The sequence below is a fragment of the Pimephales promelas genome, chromosome 2 (assembly GCF_988280905.1).
Source record: "Pimephales promelas chromosome 2, fPimPro1.hap1.1, whole genome shotgun sequence".
In the NCBI taxonomy this organism is placed as follows: domain Eukaryota; kingdom Metazoa; phylum Chordata; class Actinopteri; order Cypriniformes; family Leuciscidae; genus Pimephales; species Pimephales promelas.
In genome coordinates, this window is record NC_142770.1 from 4,873,588 (window position 1) to 4,891,644 (window position 18,057).

Here is an 18,057-nt window from a genome sequence, read left to right on the forward strand (position 1 = left end):
AAAAAAACCCCAAACAAATTAATTAATTAATTAATTTTAATTAAAACAAATATATATAATATATATATATATTACCAGTTTTGGTACCAGTAACTTTTTTGTCTATTGTATAATTTGTTCCTTTGAATAATTCCTTAAGTGTATAATTTCTTACACCCCCATCCTTTAATGACTGAATTAATTAAAGCCTTTCTCTACTGTATGCTACACATTCAAGGAATATATGATTGATTTTTATCACATCCTTTTTCCTGGTATTAGTTCACTTAAAAAAAAAAAAACTTTTGCTGATAATTTTCCCACCCCCATGTCTTTAAGATGTCCATGTCTTTCTTTCTTCAGTTGAAAAGAAATTAAGGTTTTTGATGAAAACATTCCAGCATTTTTCTCCTTATAATGGACTTCAGTGGGAACCAAACAGTTCAAGGTCCAAAATAGAGTTTCAGTGCAAACTGCAAACTGTTTAAAGGGCTTTAAATGATTCCAGATGATGAATAAGGGTCTTATCAAGCGAAACCATCGCTCATTTAATAAATAAATAACAAAGTTTAAGTTTTATTAGCTCAAATACTCACCTTGCTCTGTTCTGTGATGTACGTTCGTGACTCTCCTGTTCGAACTCGTTCATCAAAATGAACGAATCTGACTACTCCTTTAACATTTGTTCTTTCCATCCCACATTACTTCGTATAATACAAATGTCTTCCTCTTATTTCATTGTCCCATATCCTCTGCTACCTCTTTCACTTCAGTCCCAAAATGGCTGCAGTCCCATCAGCCCCTTAATTTACACTTTACTCATCTGTACTCTGATTTTGATCTCAGGATCTTTCAACAACTCATTTGCTAGTTTATCAGCTCCATTGTTCCCCTTTACTCATGGAGTGGCACCCACAAAAAAACTCACCCTTACACCTGAGTGGTTTATGGTAGAATATAACTTCTGAAATATTTCATTTAAAATATCTTATCTTGTTAAAGATGTTCCACTCTCTAAACTTTGCAGAGCTGATTGTGAGTCTGTATATATCGGCTGCTTTTCTTCAATCCATTGTAAAGCTAATGATTTATGCCACTTCCTTAATCCACAAAACAACTAAAAACGGAGAAAATCGAGAAAGGTCTGGTGGCTGCTTGGCAAAACTTCAACAGAAAATAGTTCTTGGCAAATGTAACAGAAAGTCTCTTAGATAATGTGACAGTAATTCTTTGCTTCAGCCGAAACAGCAATTCCAGACGGTGTTACTGGCTAGATCTGTAGAGCCACACCGTAGACAACTCACGTTTGCTGAGATTGGATAAAGCAGAGGACAGGAAGACAAGAGCAGGTATACACAGCATTTGACAATAATCTGACAAAGAACAAAGGAAAAGGTAAGCCTAGAAACAGGGAGTAGAATCAGAGAAAGTGGTGCGGAGAAGAGGGAGGAGAGATGAGATAATGAGAAACGGCTGGAGATGTGTGAACGAGAAAGTGTAAGGATGTAAAAACGAGTATGACCAGGAGAGGGAGGCAGAGTAAAAGAGGACTCTTATTTGAGTTTTATCAGTACTTTATTATAGTGTAAGGTCTTGAGAGTAAGTCAGACTGTGCGGTTAACAGCAGGACTGGAAGAAGCTTTTCACCTGCAAACTGAACACAGATCATGACACCATACAAGATGTTTGTCCATCCAACAGATCGAAGCGTGCAGGGACGTTGGAACTATTTTGTGAGAGGGGGGGCGGGATTCTCGGTAGGGGGGGGGGGGGGGGGCTGTCGGAATTACACACCGTTTCAAAATATTGGTATTAAATCCATTTTCTGAGAATTTATCAGTCAACTTGTTGATTAAAACCATTGATTAAAATGAAATACAATTTATAAAAACGAAATTCTTTTAAAAAACATAATAAGTCAGAATTACTGTGGGCTATGTCTGACTCATTCCAAATGTTTTCCGATATGGTGACTCTACTGATGGACCGCTCCTTGATCCATCAGTGCTTGAGTCACCATATATCAGAAAATAAAACGTTTTAAACATGAATAAAACATATCCTGTTAAGCAGAGCATTAATTTAGTTCGTTTAAATAAGAGATCTAGCGCTAAAATGTTTTGTTTTTGAAATCCGCTGCTGTCAGTTGTAGGCTATGTTCTCTGTGGCGCGCAGTCTTCACTCGGACGCGCACTTTAATCGCCTTTACGTCGGAGACTCTATTCATTCCGGTAAAATCACAAAATAAATGTGTCCTATGCTTGATATTGACTGTAACCACAGATGGACATATTCTGTTTTGATGAGAGAGGAAAAAAAACTGTACCTAGGGCGGATTAGAACCCGTAACCTCTGGCACTCTGGGCAAAAGTGCTACCACTGGACCATTGAAACGGTCAAATGAAATCTGGCGGATCGACGTATTTATTTATGGGTTGAATAGAAAGGCTGCACAGTTTGACAAGTTTGTACCCAGCACTTCCGAATGTGTCTCTGTGCCCAGCAAATTTCAAACTGACGCCCGTGCTTAGGTGAATTTAGGGGGCGGCTGAGGGAGGGGGGCGGCCGTAGGAGGGGGGGCGGCCGCCCCTCCCGCCCCCCCTGTTCCAACGTCTATGGAAGCGTGTCTCTGAAGAAAAGCGACCGCAGCAGTTTCAGTCTGACTCAGATGAGCTGCGAGAATCACACCTCTGTAAACCTGGCACTGCAAGGCAGACGACTTGACCTTTTTTTAATTGTTCTTCCGTAAAACTGATACATGGGTACTTCAATTGAACTCAGTAAATGATGTTTTTACTAACAAAGTTCGAGAGGAGCACGTTCAGTTCATTAACATGAGTGGAGCGCACTCAGCAATCAGTGATAAGAGGTGTGGCCTATATAGATTCAGCAATCTCACCTCCCTCCATTGATAGTTTAGCAGCATCCCTCCGCCACACTGTAAAAATAAATATGCTTTATCTACACTCTAAAAAAAGCTGGGTTGTTGTAAAATATGGACAAACCCAGCCATTGGGTTACATTTTTAAATTACATTTTTTACCCAATGACTGGGTTTGTCCATATTTTACCCAAAATTGGGTTAAAACAACCCAGCTTTTTTTAGAGTGTAATCCAAAAAAATGTGGAAACTAATTACAAGCAATATTATTAATTAAATTGAACAAATTAGAATTGAGTAATAATTAATCAAATTAATTCCTTAAAAGCTAACAATTTAAAAAGAGTAAAACTTACAACAAAAAAAAAACATAATTTGAAGTCACCATTATGATGATCAGTGTTTGTTTTAAAATGACGGGTTTCTCCTTCAGTGATTCTGCTTGTTAACATCAGGTGTCTTCAATGTTGGCAATCAGTGTTGTAGTACTCGAGACTCGGACTCGTCTCGGACTCGGTCTCGAGACCATATTTTAATGGTCTTGGTCTTGTCATGGACTCGTGTGCATTTGGACTCGGAATTGACTCGTACTCGAACATTTTTTTTTTTTTAGGACTCGGACTTATTCCCGAGTCCACTCGAGTTCACTTCAAAATGTTTTTCATGATTATTAATGTATGTTAATAAAATATTTCTTTAAATTGATTGACACGCCCAGTGATTGGTGATTTTCTAGTGCGCAACTGCGCATGACAAATTGTAATAAAATTACTTTTAACACCACCTATATGTGGCTTTTTTACCCTAAACTGATCATATTTTTTAAACTCTAAGTAAATTCAGTAAAAATAAAGGATTTCTCTAAGTAAATAAAAGTAAATTAGGTAATCAACCCTCACTGGTCTCTGGTCTCGACTCGGACTCTACCGTCTCTGGTCTCGGACTCGACTTTCTATGGACTCGGTCTTGACTCGGACTCGACTCTCTCTGGTCTCTGTTTCGACTCGGACTCGAGTGAGGTGGTCTCGACTACAACACTGTTGGCAATATAAAATAAAGTGTTCTTAATTAATTTTTGACGTCTGTCTGTTAGTGAGATATTTTTGTTAATTTTTTTGGTGTAAACTTTACTCATTATAAATGAGTAACTTTTAAGGAATAATTTGATCAATTATCACTCAATTCTAATTTGTTCAATTTAAATAATAATATTGCTTGTAATCTGTTGCCACAATTCCTTTGATTAGAATTAGATAAAGCGTATTCATTTTTACAGTGCACAGTATTTGAAGTGGAATTTTTGAATCTTTTGTCTTCCTCTGCCTACACACACCGTGACAAATAAATACTGCACACTTCCAGAGCACATGCATGTAGGAGGGTCTCCGTTGTGGGAGGATTCACACATTGTGTTTTCAACAGATAGTCTAGTTACACCAGACACTGAATGGGTGAAGGAAATGTCACACATGCTTGTTTTGTTCTGTTTGTGCTGGTGGTGTCTGTTGGGTAAGTTATACATGCTTTTATTGGTTTAATAGGCTATATCTCTTTCAGAGAAGAGTACAAAAAAACTAATACAACAGATCACATTAGACCTTTACTTGCTGTTATTTTGGATAAAATAAGATATCTGGGAATTTTTACATCGTTATTTTCATGCCTGGAAAAGTCAGGGAAACTAATTAACCCTTGTGCATCCTTATGGTCTTTTTCAGTTAAGTTTTTTGATCACTTTGCCTGTGGTAATGCTAACTGCATACATTTTGCACAGGTGTGTATTTTTATTGGAATTTTAGTATTTCACCCCCACAAATCATTTTTTGGGGGGGATTTACTTAATATCAAGGACTTAGTTTCTAGACAAAAGGAAATCTTACCCAGATCTCTTAAAAATTAACATGAACAACCGCAAAAGTAATTCGGTAGTCAAAGTGCAGTTCATATAGTTTAAAATTGCTAAATTGAAGCTTGGCAAACCACCAGGAGTCTAAATCTGATGTGTAAACTTTTGTAAAGAAAACATTTTTGTTGTTTTGACAGATGAAGTGCAGTTGATGTCAGTGATGGAGGGAGATTCTGTCACTCTACACACTGATGTTAATGAAATACAGGATGATGACAACATACTGTGGAAATATGGAGCTGAAAACTCTCTGATAGCTAAAATCAACAGAGAGAATCGAATCTTCTCCACATATGATGATGTTCCTGATGGGAGATTCAGAGACAGACTGAAGCTGGACGATCAAACTGGATTTCTGACCATCACACACACCACAACTGAACACACTGGAGTTTATACACTAGTCATAATTGGAGCAAAATGGTCATCAAAAACATTCAATGTTTCTGTCTATGGTGAGTATAGCCATAATTTGTCAAAATGTTCATATAATTCTTGTATTATTAGTAATGCATTAATAAAATTAATTCATTAATAAATGAATGTTAAGCTTAATCAACAGCATTTGTGGAATAAGTTTGATTACCCCCCCCCCCCCCAAAAAAAAAACTGTCCTTCGTTTACTTTAAAAAAAAAAGTAAGACATTGAGGAAACGGTAAGGAAAAGGACATTGAGGAAACGGTGAGGCACTTATAATAGCCGCTTTCTGACCAAGTAATTACAGGAACTTAGTTATAGGAACTGTCCACTTCTAAACAGTTCTAAGAACTACTCTCCCCCAAACTCAGTTTTGCTGCTTGCGTTCGCACTGGCCAAGTGGACATAGGAACTGGTAGGACGCAAGCACGGCGACGGTCTTTATAGCGTCATCGCTAGACGTAGCGCGGCCACATACAACAACAAACCAGCATGGAGGAGGCTATTGCAATGTTCCTGTTCTGCCTTGACGGGACCTTAACGGAGAACGAACGGCGGCGTTTAAAGATTATGCTTGAGTTCTGTACAGAGAAACACAGAAGACGAAGGCTCCAGCGTAATATTATATTAAGTAATATGATGGAAGAAGATAAAAGAGCAGAGCGCAGGAGGCAAACAAAACGACGGGTAAGTTTAGCTATTATTATCAATTAGCTGGTTGAATGTTTTGCAAAAACACACTGCGTATGGCAGACAGCGCGCTACAAGTTCCGTGTTGACAGTGGGCATGACTTATAAGTTTAACCAATCAACGTAGACCTCGGGAAGGGAACTAAAAAGTCCTCGCTCTAGAAAGAGTTATAGGAAAGAGTACTGAAAGAGTTATAGGAACCAAGTTACGGTCTGAGGAACTAAAAAAATCCCCAATTTATCCGGTCGGAACACGAGAAAAAAGGGGTTATAGGAACGTTGGGTTCTAGGAACTGCAAAAGTCCCTCCGGTCGGAAAGCGGCTAATGAAAGTCAATGGTGTCCATTTTCAAGAAATGAATTATTCTGTTGAAACATGTTATTTGAGCTGTAAAGCAGTTTCAATCTAATATTTTTACAGCCATTTTATGGTTTTTGTTTGTCAAATATACAAACTTAAAACTTTGTCAAATGTATAAATTTACCCAGAAAGGTTAGTAAGTGATGTGTGTGTGTGTGTGTGTGTGTTTGTAAAGTAATGTAATCTCATATTGTGTTATGTCTTGTGGCTGAACTGTTGAAACAGTAATCTAAAGTTTACAGACCGGCTCCATTCACCGCCATTGTGAGTCTCTCTGTATATCCTAGATTTTTGCTTTCTTTTTTCTTGAATGCAATTTTATAAATGTATATATTTTTGTGGTAATCAGAATTTGGCCGGTAAGCCCTGTTAACCAACAAACACACAGAGTTGCTAACAGCAAACAGTTCTTCTCAGTGTAAAAACCTTGTTACAAGATGTTTTTAATGAATTTTTGGACACAGAAGGAACACCTCTCGCCGAGGAGCATTCAGGTGGGAGTTAAATATGCTATGAAGGGATATATAAAAGATTTTGAAATAAAAGGTAACAAAATTAGTGTGAAAGCTTTGGTTTAAAAAACACAATACAAGCGGGAGAAGCCTCTTATGGTCATCAAGATCACAGATGACAACATCCGGGATCATCACTGTTCATGTACGCAGAGTTATGTATATTAATTTACATTAAAAGGGTAACTAAACCCTAAAACAACTTTAAGTTGATGATCTGTGAGACTCATTGATTCAAGTAATTTTTTTGGACTTTTGGGTATAACGTGCTGCCCTCTTCAGGTTGAACCTGGCTACTGCAGTTGGAAGACCACACCCTTGCCTACAGAGAGACGTGTCTCAGGTGCACGCCCCCCTCCGCTCGGCTCCGCCCACTTTTCCATCATTTTTCAAATATTGCCAGTGGGTGGAGTCAGGCTCTGTATCCTTTAATCAGTTTGTAGACCAGTCTGTACATGAGAACAGTTTGTTACTTAGGCTTGTATATTAGCATGGACTGACTAACTTTTATTAAAACTTAATGAGAGAATGACCAGAAAATAAACGTTTTTCGTCTTTATTGCATGGGATCGGGGTTGAATCCTTAGGGAACCTGGTTACTTTCTGCGCTCACATCGGTGGATAAATGCACCAGATATTTTACTCTGTCTTGTTTGGGTTTAGGATTTTGAACTAAATTAAATTAATTCCATTGCACATTTTCTCAGGATAACAGTAGTACCTCACACACAGTGTTTTACCTTTTTTTTTTGTAGCACAAACACCATAAAACCGATGAGAGCTTTGGATCTTCTAATGTTTCTCAATGGCGCTAAAGTGCAATTGATACTCAACTGCCATTGGCTGATCTGCGTACGAGGGGATGGGCTTATAGATTAGTCACTTGCAATTGTGCAATACTGAACTCTGGATATTCCTTTATGATTTAAAGACTAAAATGTGTCATTATTTTATAATTTGAGTTGTCATGAAATTTTTTTCTGTTAATTCTCTCATATTTTCCAGCTCGTCTGCCTGTTCCTGTCATCATCAGAGACTGCTCTTCATCATCTTCTTCAAATTGTTCATTGGTGTGTTCATCATCAGTGTTGAGTGTGTGTAATGCGACTCTGTCCTGGTACGCAGGAATGAGTGTATTGTCCAGCATCAGTGTGTGTGATCTCAGCATCAGTCTCTCTCTACCTCTGGAGGTGGAATATCAGGATAAAAACACCTACAGCTGTGTGCTGAACAATCCCATCAGCAACCAGACCACACATCTGGACATCAACACACTCTGCAGACACACATGTGCAGGTACACCACCACTCATCACATATGTGTGTGTGTGTGTGTGTGTGTGTGTTTACTGACCTGATCTCTGTCTTCTGTTGTAGATCACACTGATGCGTTCACTTCTTTCATCATTACAGCGGACACACACTCTTCTTCACTCTCTCCGGTGTCTCTGATAGTGTTGATCTCTGCTTCTGCTGGATCTCTGATGATTGTAGTTATAGTCGTGATCTTCTGCATCTGCAAGAAAAGTAGAAAAACAGGTCAGTTGTTACACATATTAATTAATTACACAAATTCACAAATTAAAAACACAGATTTTATAGGAGATTTCAAGCTCTGTTGTTTCAGCTTGTCTGTGATTATTGTTAACACAGTTCAGACCCGGTGGGACGACAGACCGGATTCAGCATCGTGTAAACCAACAACACGAAAACTGGTAAGAAGTTGCAAAAAGTCGTTGCAGTCAGTTAGTGGATGGATTTTTAATGGATTGTACTAATTATACAGTACATGCACAAACCATTACACCATATATTACACTTTTTGTAAAACCATATGTGACCAGATTTAACAATAATAATTGGTTTGTTATTCTAAAACAACCCCTATTAGGTCAGTTTTATAGCATTAGATGTTCATTGAAAAGTCCATTTTCCCTGTGCTGAAGTTTGGCCTGACCGCTCTGAACTGACATGCAGCTTCAACACTTTAAAGCAGATGTTGGTTGCTTTATAGAGGAAGCAACAAGTATTTGCATCTGCATTTTGCATTTTACTTTATATTTTACTTAGTTTTCTCCGCTTTAACTATTAAGTGGGACTAAACTTACATCCCTAATGACACATTTACTCTTTAGAAATGTGTGTTCGTTCATTTGGGGGCGGAGCAATGAAGGGAGGGTGTTTGTTTGGGTTGATTTCAAATATCAAAAGTGTTTCTCTAAAAATCTCTTAGTTGGATCACAGTCCTGAAAAACAGAATAATAACTTTTACAGGATAATACTAAAATCTTGTTGTGAAGGTTAATCTGCAATTAATATTCACTCTGATTATATCAAAATTAATTAATTAAACAGTCACATCCAGATCCACATGTTCCTGATTGAATTTGTGTTTCCTTTCAGAAATCCAAGACAGATGCTGTGTATGAAAATGTCCGCAAAAAACGATGATCACTGCACAAGACACATGCCTTTGGTGTGAGAGACCCGGGTTCGAATCCACTGTGAGACACCAATGTGTCCCTGAGTTGCACTTAACCCCTAGTTGCTCCAGAGGCGACCTCTGACATATATAGCAATTGTAAGTCGCTTTGGATAAAAGCGTCAGCTAAATGAATGTAAATGTTCCATCTCTGTTTTGTTTTTGCTCTTCGTATTGCAACATTTTTATTTTTTACATTTTTTTTTTTTTGCAAATGCGAAAGCATCAAATCCAGAATCTCAACTAAAATGATCTATTTTTAGTTTATCACATGCAACTGTATATCTATGTTTCATAAAACATTGATCTCATTTGCTGCTTGCTTTTTTTCTTGTTCGGTACTATTATGAAAAGAAAATATATTTCCCTGTATTTGAATGATCAATATATTAAATGGTTTAAATTTGAAAATATACAGAATAATAGGCCAATATTGAATAATAGGTCTACATAAGGAATTGTTGCTTTTCGTATTGAATGTGTGTCTGTGTGAACATGCATTCACATTTATATGGTAACTAATATTTACGTGCAATATATACACAAAAGGATACAGTTTGTGAATATTACTTGTAATTCTATTTTTGGATTACGACGTTTAAGGTTAGAGGTTGGTTAGGACAATGTAGCAATTACAACAACTAAAGAATTATTATTAAACAACTAAAGAATTGCCAAAAATTAATAATAAAAATACAGAATTGAATAGTGAGTGATATAAAATAGTATAAATTGCTAACACACACACGAATACCCTACTTAACTGTGTTAGCAATGCAGTGTGAATCAATATGATTCAGACAGCTCAGGAATCATAGAGCAAAACACACTCAAATATAAAATCTCAGAGTGTCACAGATTTACAGTGTTTATTATCGGATCATTATCTGCGGTTGAGATCTTATTATAACGCCCTCTATCGGTCAAAGGTAGAGATGTTATTCTTCCAAAAGTGAAGTCTTATTTTGACCCTAAGATGGCGCTATATACAGTGGTATAAAAAATGTGTTTACTGAAATAGCAAGCCAAGGGATCCAGGTTTGTGTGGTTAAATGGGTTTTATTTTTACATTAATCCAGGACAATATCAAATATAAGATGTGAAAATAAATTTCCTTCTGACCTAGACTATACTACACTGTAATATTAAAACATTTAATTAATAAAACAAAAAGTGGAAATTAAATTTGTACATCATACTAAACACCATTTAATAAATTCTATAAACAAAATTAAAATGTGCTGAATTATCATTAATAATTAATCAGACACGGGTAGGATTCATTTACACCATGGGGAACCTGTTTGATTGCAATATATTTCTCACACCAAAACATTAATTAAACATGTTTGTATTTAAAATAATGGTACGATTACCGGTTCCACCTGATCAAGTGTCGAGGTGTCCATGAGCCAGACACCTATAACTCCAGCAGCTGTACGTGTGTGTGTGAGTGAGAATGAGAGAGAGAGAGAGAGAGAGAGAGAGAGAGAGAGAGAGAGAGAGAGAGAGAGAGAGAGAGAGAGAGAGAGAGAGAGAGAGACTCCGAACCACAGCTGCTCCCGACGAGCTGACTGGATGACGATCTTGCCGTCAGATAAACTTCTGTCTACCTCTCAAGCAGTGAGTCACAATTGTGCCTGTTTGATCACTGAACCGTTTAAAAGATCATGTGATTCGCAGTGGATGTTTGACGTCATTTCCTCTTACTGCTCCGTACAGTGAAACACTACAAGGCTCGTCCCACTCAAACCACTCCATTTATTTTACTCTACAGACAAAGTAATTTTCAGTTAAAGATTATTAACTATTATTTGAATTTACTGTTGCTCCTCATATCACAACTTTTGATTACGCTAATAAGTTCATGTGTCTGAAAGTTAATTTAATGGTTCAAAAATATCACAGCATCCAGAAACTCAGCTAAAAAATACTCTGTTTTTATCTTAACATGACCTGGAAATGTGGCCCTTCACATACAAACTACATGCTCTGAATGGCAGTTTTCTCACACACACACTCACACACACACACACAAGATGTTTGTCCACCATGCAGATCAAACCACGTTTCTGAAGAGACCTGACCACAGCAGTTTCAGTCTGACTCACAAGCTGAACTACAGTGTGTAATGTGAGATGCACAAACTTTTCACTTTGTACTTTGGGTTTTCCAAACACCTTTTTTATCACTAAAGTTAGATATTTTTTTAACACAATGTTTTTCTATTTTGACATAGACAACTAGTTTTCCAAAAAAGTGAATGTTAAATGTTTATATATACACACACACACACATATATATATATACACATACACATATAGGTAGATTAGCCTATTTACAATTCGTAGTCGACTACCGAGATACAACAATTATAGTAAGTAAAATAATCCATTACACTACACATTTAAGGTAATTTAGTCTGACTTAATTACTTTTGACCTAACTCCTTAATCCAATTTTTTTGGTAAGATAATCTTGTGCCATATTGATTAGCTTAATGTTTTTGTCATGTGATTAGAAATGCAGTGTTGCAATAAGAAGACACTTGTTTAAAACTATTTCCGTGAATCCAGTGATCAAATCCTTTGGGTCTCAGTTTTCAGTGATAGTCACATGACTATTGGCTGGTCTATGTGTGCATTAACACTTCTGAAGTATACGCGTTTATAGCATGGACAATTTAAAAATTAAAAAAAATATTAGAAGGCTTCAATGAGAAATCAGTAATTCACAGAAATTTTGAGAATGACGTAATTTAAAAAAAAATATATCTGATTACGTAATCCAGATGTCATCAGTTACTACCTATATATATATTCATAACACGTTCAGAAAATGTGAACTAAGAGCGTCAGACTCTGTCGGGGGAGGACTCACACCAACACACACACACACACACACACACACACAACAGGGTGGGAGTTTATCAGACTGAACCATTTTTAAAAAAATGCTTCACAAGTTAGTTTTGTTGTGTTTGAGCTGCTGGAGTCTGATGGGTAAGTTTTTAAATCATTTTTATACTGTAATATTTCCCATTTCAGGGCAATAAAGTATGCTGCTGCTCATTTAACATTATTTTCTATTGTCATTTAGATAAATAAATATAATTTACTTACTTTGAATATCAGTCTCTGTTTTCATTCGAATTTCAAATCCTTTGTGACTGATAATTTTGCTTAAAAGTCCAAAACCTTTGTTGAACTCGCAATTCACATTTATTTACATTGCGGTTTTATATAGTTTTATAGAAGCTATACAAAAAAATGCGTAATCAAAATGATCACACTATAGAAAAGTTGGCAGTGGTGCATCCCGAGGAAAAGACAGAAAAGCAAATAATTAGCATATCTGCTGTTCATATCATTAAGAAAGGATAATCATGTGCATTTGATTTGGTATAATATATTATATAGGGTTATGAGATGCATTATGAAAGCTCGGTTAATGAAATGAGATGCGTATTTAATATAGATTTAAACTGGGAGAATGAGTCTGAGCACCGAACATTATCAGGAAGGCTTTTCCAAAGTTTATGAACCAAATTTGAAATGCTTTCCCTCCTTTAGAGGACTTAGAGATCCTTGGTACTATCAGAAGCCCAGAGTTTTGTGACCTTAAAGAGTGTGATAGAAGATTACTTAAATACACAGGAGCTGAATCGGAGGAGCTTACTTTTAATTACTTTTGACCTAACTCATTAATTCGTTTTTTTTGTAAGATTATCAAATTACAAGAGACTAATTATATAAATATATATTTAGTGAGGATACAAGACTTCCAGCTAACGCATTACAGTAATCTAGTCTCGAGGTCACGAATGCATGAACAAACTTTTCTCCATCAGAAACAGATAGCATGAACTGGACCTTCGATTTTTTTTTCTGTGGTCGAAGAAGGCTGTGTTGTGTTTGTAACATATGATGATCTTCAAAAGACAAGTTCCTGTCTTATATAACACCCAGGTCTTTAGAGGATGAGGTTACAGCACATCCTTTCAAATGCTAATTGTAGGTTCTGTGTACATGTGTTTGGTAGTAGTAATACGTTAGTCTTATCTGAATTTAATTAAGAAAATCACATGTCATCGAATATTTTATATCTCTTGTCAGAAGATTCATCTGGTTGTGATGAAATATATAACTGAGAATCATCTGTTTAAGTGTGGAAATTATTTAATGTTTTCTATATTACCAAGAGGCAGCCTAAGAGGCCTAAGAGGCCTAACACCGATCCTTGTGGCACTCCATAATTCACCGAACAATTCTTGGATTATTCTCCATTTAAATAAACAAAAACTATAACGATCTGATAGATACAATCTAAACCATCGTAATGCCGATACATGAATACCAGTGTACTTTGTAATAGGGCTAAGACTATGTTATGATCTATAGTCTCGGCCCTGGCTGCTTTAAAAGCCTCTATATATAACGGGAAGTGTCTTTCCACGCGATTCTCAAGACCTGAGTTTGTTTCCATTTGTGCTCTAGATTACGAGTTTTTCTCTTGATAGCGTGAGTAATACTGTTGTACCACGGTGCAGTACCTTTCTCTCTGACCTTTTTTAATCTGAAGGGTGCAACAGTTTCTAATGTACTAGCGAAAATGGGGCAAATGCTTGTCATTTCCTCTTGTTCAGTGTGTTTGGGTACACCGAGAAGCTGAGACATGATCTGTGCAGTATGGTTAATTTCAGCAGTACGAAGTATGCACGTTACAAGGCAGTGAACAGTGACATCATCACTTTGCGGTAGAATATCTATATCGGTAGGATTGGTTTCTTGCTATATACAGTAATTATACAGTAATGAGTGGGTCCAGATTATTTTTTTTATCCCATATGATTTAGTAAGCCTGTAAACGCAAAACTAACATGTTATTTTTTATTATCTACGAAAAATCTCAGACAATTAGCCGTATTAACGTTTAACACTTTCAAAACTTTAAGTTTAAAATATATTAAAGATGAGGTTTTTCATTCATAATCTTATATCTATTTTTTCATAAATCTCATCTTTCAGCTTGTTTTTGGGTTTGCTGCTGTTTGCTATGTTCTTCAGTTTATATTTAAACAATTAAATCTACATCTGATTTCAGGCTTTGTAAACCATCAGGAGCTTTAATCTGTTTCTGTTCTCCAGGTGTGTTTTGGACCGAAACAAATGAAATACAGTCAGTGTCAGTGATGGAGGGAGAGTCTGTCACTCTACACAATAATGTTACCGGAATTTCCCAAACAGAAGACATTGAGTTGAAATTTGGGGCCAACAACTCTTCGATAGCTAGATACCAAAAAAATAAACTAATGATATTTAATGTTCCTGATGGGAGATTCAAAGACAGACTGAAGCTGGACGATCAAACTGGATCTCTGACCATCACACACACCACAACTGAACACACTGGAGTTTATCAACTACTGATAAACGGAGAGAAAATAAAATCTTTGAAAAATTTAATTGTTTCTGTCTATGGTGAGTAGAGAAATCATTAGTCATGTGTCTACTATTACCACTATCTATGTTTAATATTTTTTTTTTTTTTGAGATCAAAACACACTATCATCACACTAAACTCTCAACAGACTGAAGCAAAAAGGTTAACCAACATATTTTTGATTACCCTTTTCTCAGCTCGTCTGCCTGTTCCTGTCATCATCAGAAACTCTTCACACTGTTCTTCATCTTCATCATCAAATTGTTCATTGGTGTGTTCATCATCAGTGTTGAGTGTGTGTGATGCGACTCTGTCCTGGTACGCAGGAATGAGTGTATTGTCCAGCATCAGTGTGTGTGATCTCAGCATCAGTCTCTCTCTACCTCTGGAGGTGGAATATCAGGATAAAAACACCTACAGCTGTGTGCTGAACAATCCCATCAGCAACCAGACCACACATCTGGACATCAACACACTCTGCACACACACATGTGCAGGTACACCACCACTCATCACATATGTGTGTGTGTGTGTGTGTGTGTGTGTGTGTGTGTGTGTGTGTGTGTGTGTACTGACCTGATCTCTGTGCACTTCTTTCTTCATCATTACAGAAGCAGACACACACACTCCTTCACAACAAGATTCGTCTCTAATAGTGTTGATCTCGGCTGGATCTCTGTTGATTGTTGCTATAGTCGTTGGGATCTTCTGCATCTGCAGGAAATGTAAAAACGTATCAAGTATGGCATTCATTAATTGCATGTGATTAATAATTGCAGTGTAAAATGATTACAATTAAGGCTTATTAATAGAACATGTTGTGAAAAAAAAACATATTGATTTGAGATTGAGTTTTGTTGATTTATTATTCTTTAAACAGTTCAGACTCATGATGAAGAAATAATGTATGCAGAGACAACCTTCTACAAAGGAAAAAATCGACACAAACCGGTAAGATATAAAGCAAGATGACTAGAAAAGTGCTGCGCAGTGAAATATCTGTGATCATTTAAGAAGTCCTAACACAAAATTACTGTTACCTTCAGTTGAGCATTTAAGTGTATTATGTGAACAGTGTTTACTTTAGAAGAAACTGACTAAATTAAATCATCTAACAGAAAACTAATGCCTTCAGGAAATAAAAGTCACAATGATGGACGTATTTCTGTTCATCTGCACGACAGTCTATGAGAAAATGTGCTTTTTAAATCAATGACCATCAAACCTGCTTTATAACAGCAGCATTTACACTGTCCTCTTTTTTGCATCCAATTTGGGATTACTTTAATATAGGCTATTTCATATTTAGTAGTCAGAGAATCACAGAGCTATTGTAGTTATTAACAAAATTTCCTATTTTTCAGTTTACTAATAATGTTTGGCATATGCAGTTCATGGTACATTCTCAGAAAACAAACATGCAACAAAATGACCCGTTTGGGGTACAACAGGACCCTCAAATCTAGGATCTGTACCTTATTTTCCCCTGAAGGGTTCATAGCAGTGTCATAATACATGCATGCCTTAAGGGCACATTTTACTACTTCAAAGTTGTAATACCCTAACAGTGTAATGTTACTCAATATTTGAATAATTTTGCTACTTTCTGTCATCAATCAATCTTCAGGATGCCACATTGTTAACATGTAAAAAGCTAAAACTTGTGTGATATTTATGTTTTACAGAAAGTTGAAGAGGAGAGTCGTGTGGTTTATGCTGATGTCACCGTGAGATGATCAAACTTCATTTTTTTTCTAAGTCCCAAATCCTGCTTTTTGATCCCGTTATTTATAAACTCTCGAAACAACCTCAGATTCAAAGTCTACGGTTGAAAGATTCAACACATTTCTGACAAAGAAATAAAATAATGATAAAAAAAAATTCCAGCATTTTTCTCCATATAATGCACTTTACTGGGAACCAAACGGGTTAAGGTCCAAATGAGAGTTTCAGTGCAGCTTCAAAGGGCTTTAAACGACACCAGATGATAAATAAGGGTCTCATCAAGCAAAACGATCGATCGTTTAAAACAACTCTAAGTTTTATGAGCTCAAACGGTCGCTTTGCTCTGTTCTGATGCGCGTTTGTGACTCTCCTGTTCGAATTTGTTCATCAAAATGAACAAATCATTTGGTTATGAATTGACTCAGGAAAAGATTCGTTCATTCGTTCAAAGAGCATTATATGGAGACAAATGCTGGAATGTTTGACAAAAATCATAATTTCTTTTCGACTGAAGAAAGAAAGAAATGGACATCTTGGATGACATGGGGGTGAGTAAATTATCAGCAAAAGTTTGATTCTTGAGATAGTTGAGCCTAAAATCATTTACTCATATACACGTCATTCCAAACCTATAAAACCATTGTTTATTTTCAGATCATAAATGAAGATGTTTTCAATATTTGTATGATTCTGTCCATCCATTAAAGTCTATTTTCAAGTAAAAAAAATTTAATTTAAAAAATCTTTAAAATGTCAGAACAATCCTCACTGGTTCTTATGATGCAGATTTGAACTTCAGTTTACCATATTTGATGAGCTCTATGTATGTACGTGCATTGATCAATGTTTGTATTTGCATAAAGGTAAAATAAAATATGTTCGTCATATATAAAAGTGGTCGTGTCTCCTAAAAACTAGAGACCATGTATATCTGCAAACCAAAAATGCAAAATAGTCATGAGAACAAGTAAAAGTGAAGGAAGTTTCATTCTGTGAAATGTGGTTTGACCTAGACTCTGCATGAGAAAGTGTGTGTGCTGAATGTTTGAGAGTTTAAAGGTGTCAGTTTTGTGTCTGTGTGAATAACATGTGGCTGAAGGTGTTTTTCCATTTCTCATGATGTTTTACTTCTGCTGTTACTGGAATGTCCTTTAGTGTCAAAACAGTTTAAAAAATTAAGTTTAAAGGATTAGTTCACTTTTTAAAAAAACTTTTGCTGATAATTTACTCACCCCCATGTCATCCAAGATGTCCATGTCTTTTTTTCTTCAGTCGAAAAAAAAAAAATGAAGGTTTTTGATGAAAACATTCCAGGATTTTTCTCCATATAATGGACTTCAATGGGCACCAAACGATTCAAGGTCCAAATGAGACTTTCAGTGCAAACGAACAAATTGACTCTGGAAAAGATTCGTTCATTTTGATAAACGAGTTCGAATAGGAGAGTCACGTACGAACGCGCATCACAGAACAGAGCAAGGCGAACATTTGAGCTTATTGTTATTTTTTTTAAATGACCGATCGTTTCGCTAGATAAGACCCTTATTAATCGTCTGAAATCGTTTAAAGCCCTTTGAAGCTGCACTGAAACTGTCATTTGGACCTTGAACCGTTTGGTTCCCATTGAAGTGCATTATATGGAGAAAAATGCTGGAATGTTTAT

At 36.3% G+C, this 18,057-nt stretch overlaps 1 protein-coding gene across 1 annotated transcript; it reads left to right on the forward strand.

Moving 5' to 3' along the window:
- Positions 1-4,159: 4,159 nt before the first annotated feature.
- LOC120486589 (uncharacterized) lies at positions 4,160-9,538 on the forward strand. The gene is made up of 6 exons (XM_039682704.2): positions 4,160-4,369; positions 4,904-5,221; positions 7,752-8,042; positions 8,159-8,284; positions 8,399-8,460; positions 9,149-9,538. Exons 1-6 carry the CDS (start codon positions 4,228-4,230, stop codon positions 9,194-9,196), a joined length of 987 nt encoding a protein of 328 aa, XP_039538638.2. The 5' UTR covers positions 4,160-4,227; the 3' UTR covers positions 9,197-9,538.
- The last annotated feature ends 8,519 nt before the right edge of the window (positions 9,539-18,057 follow it).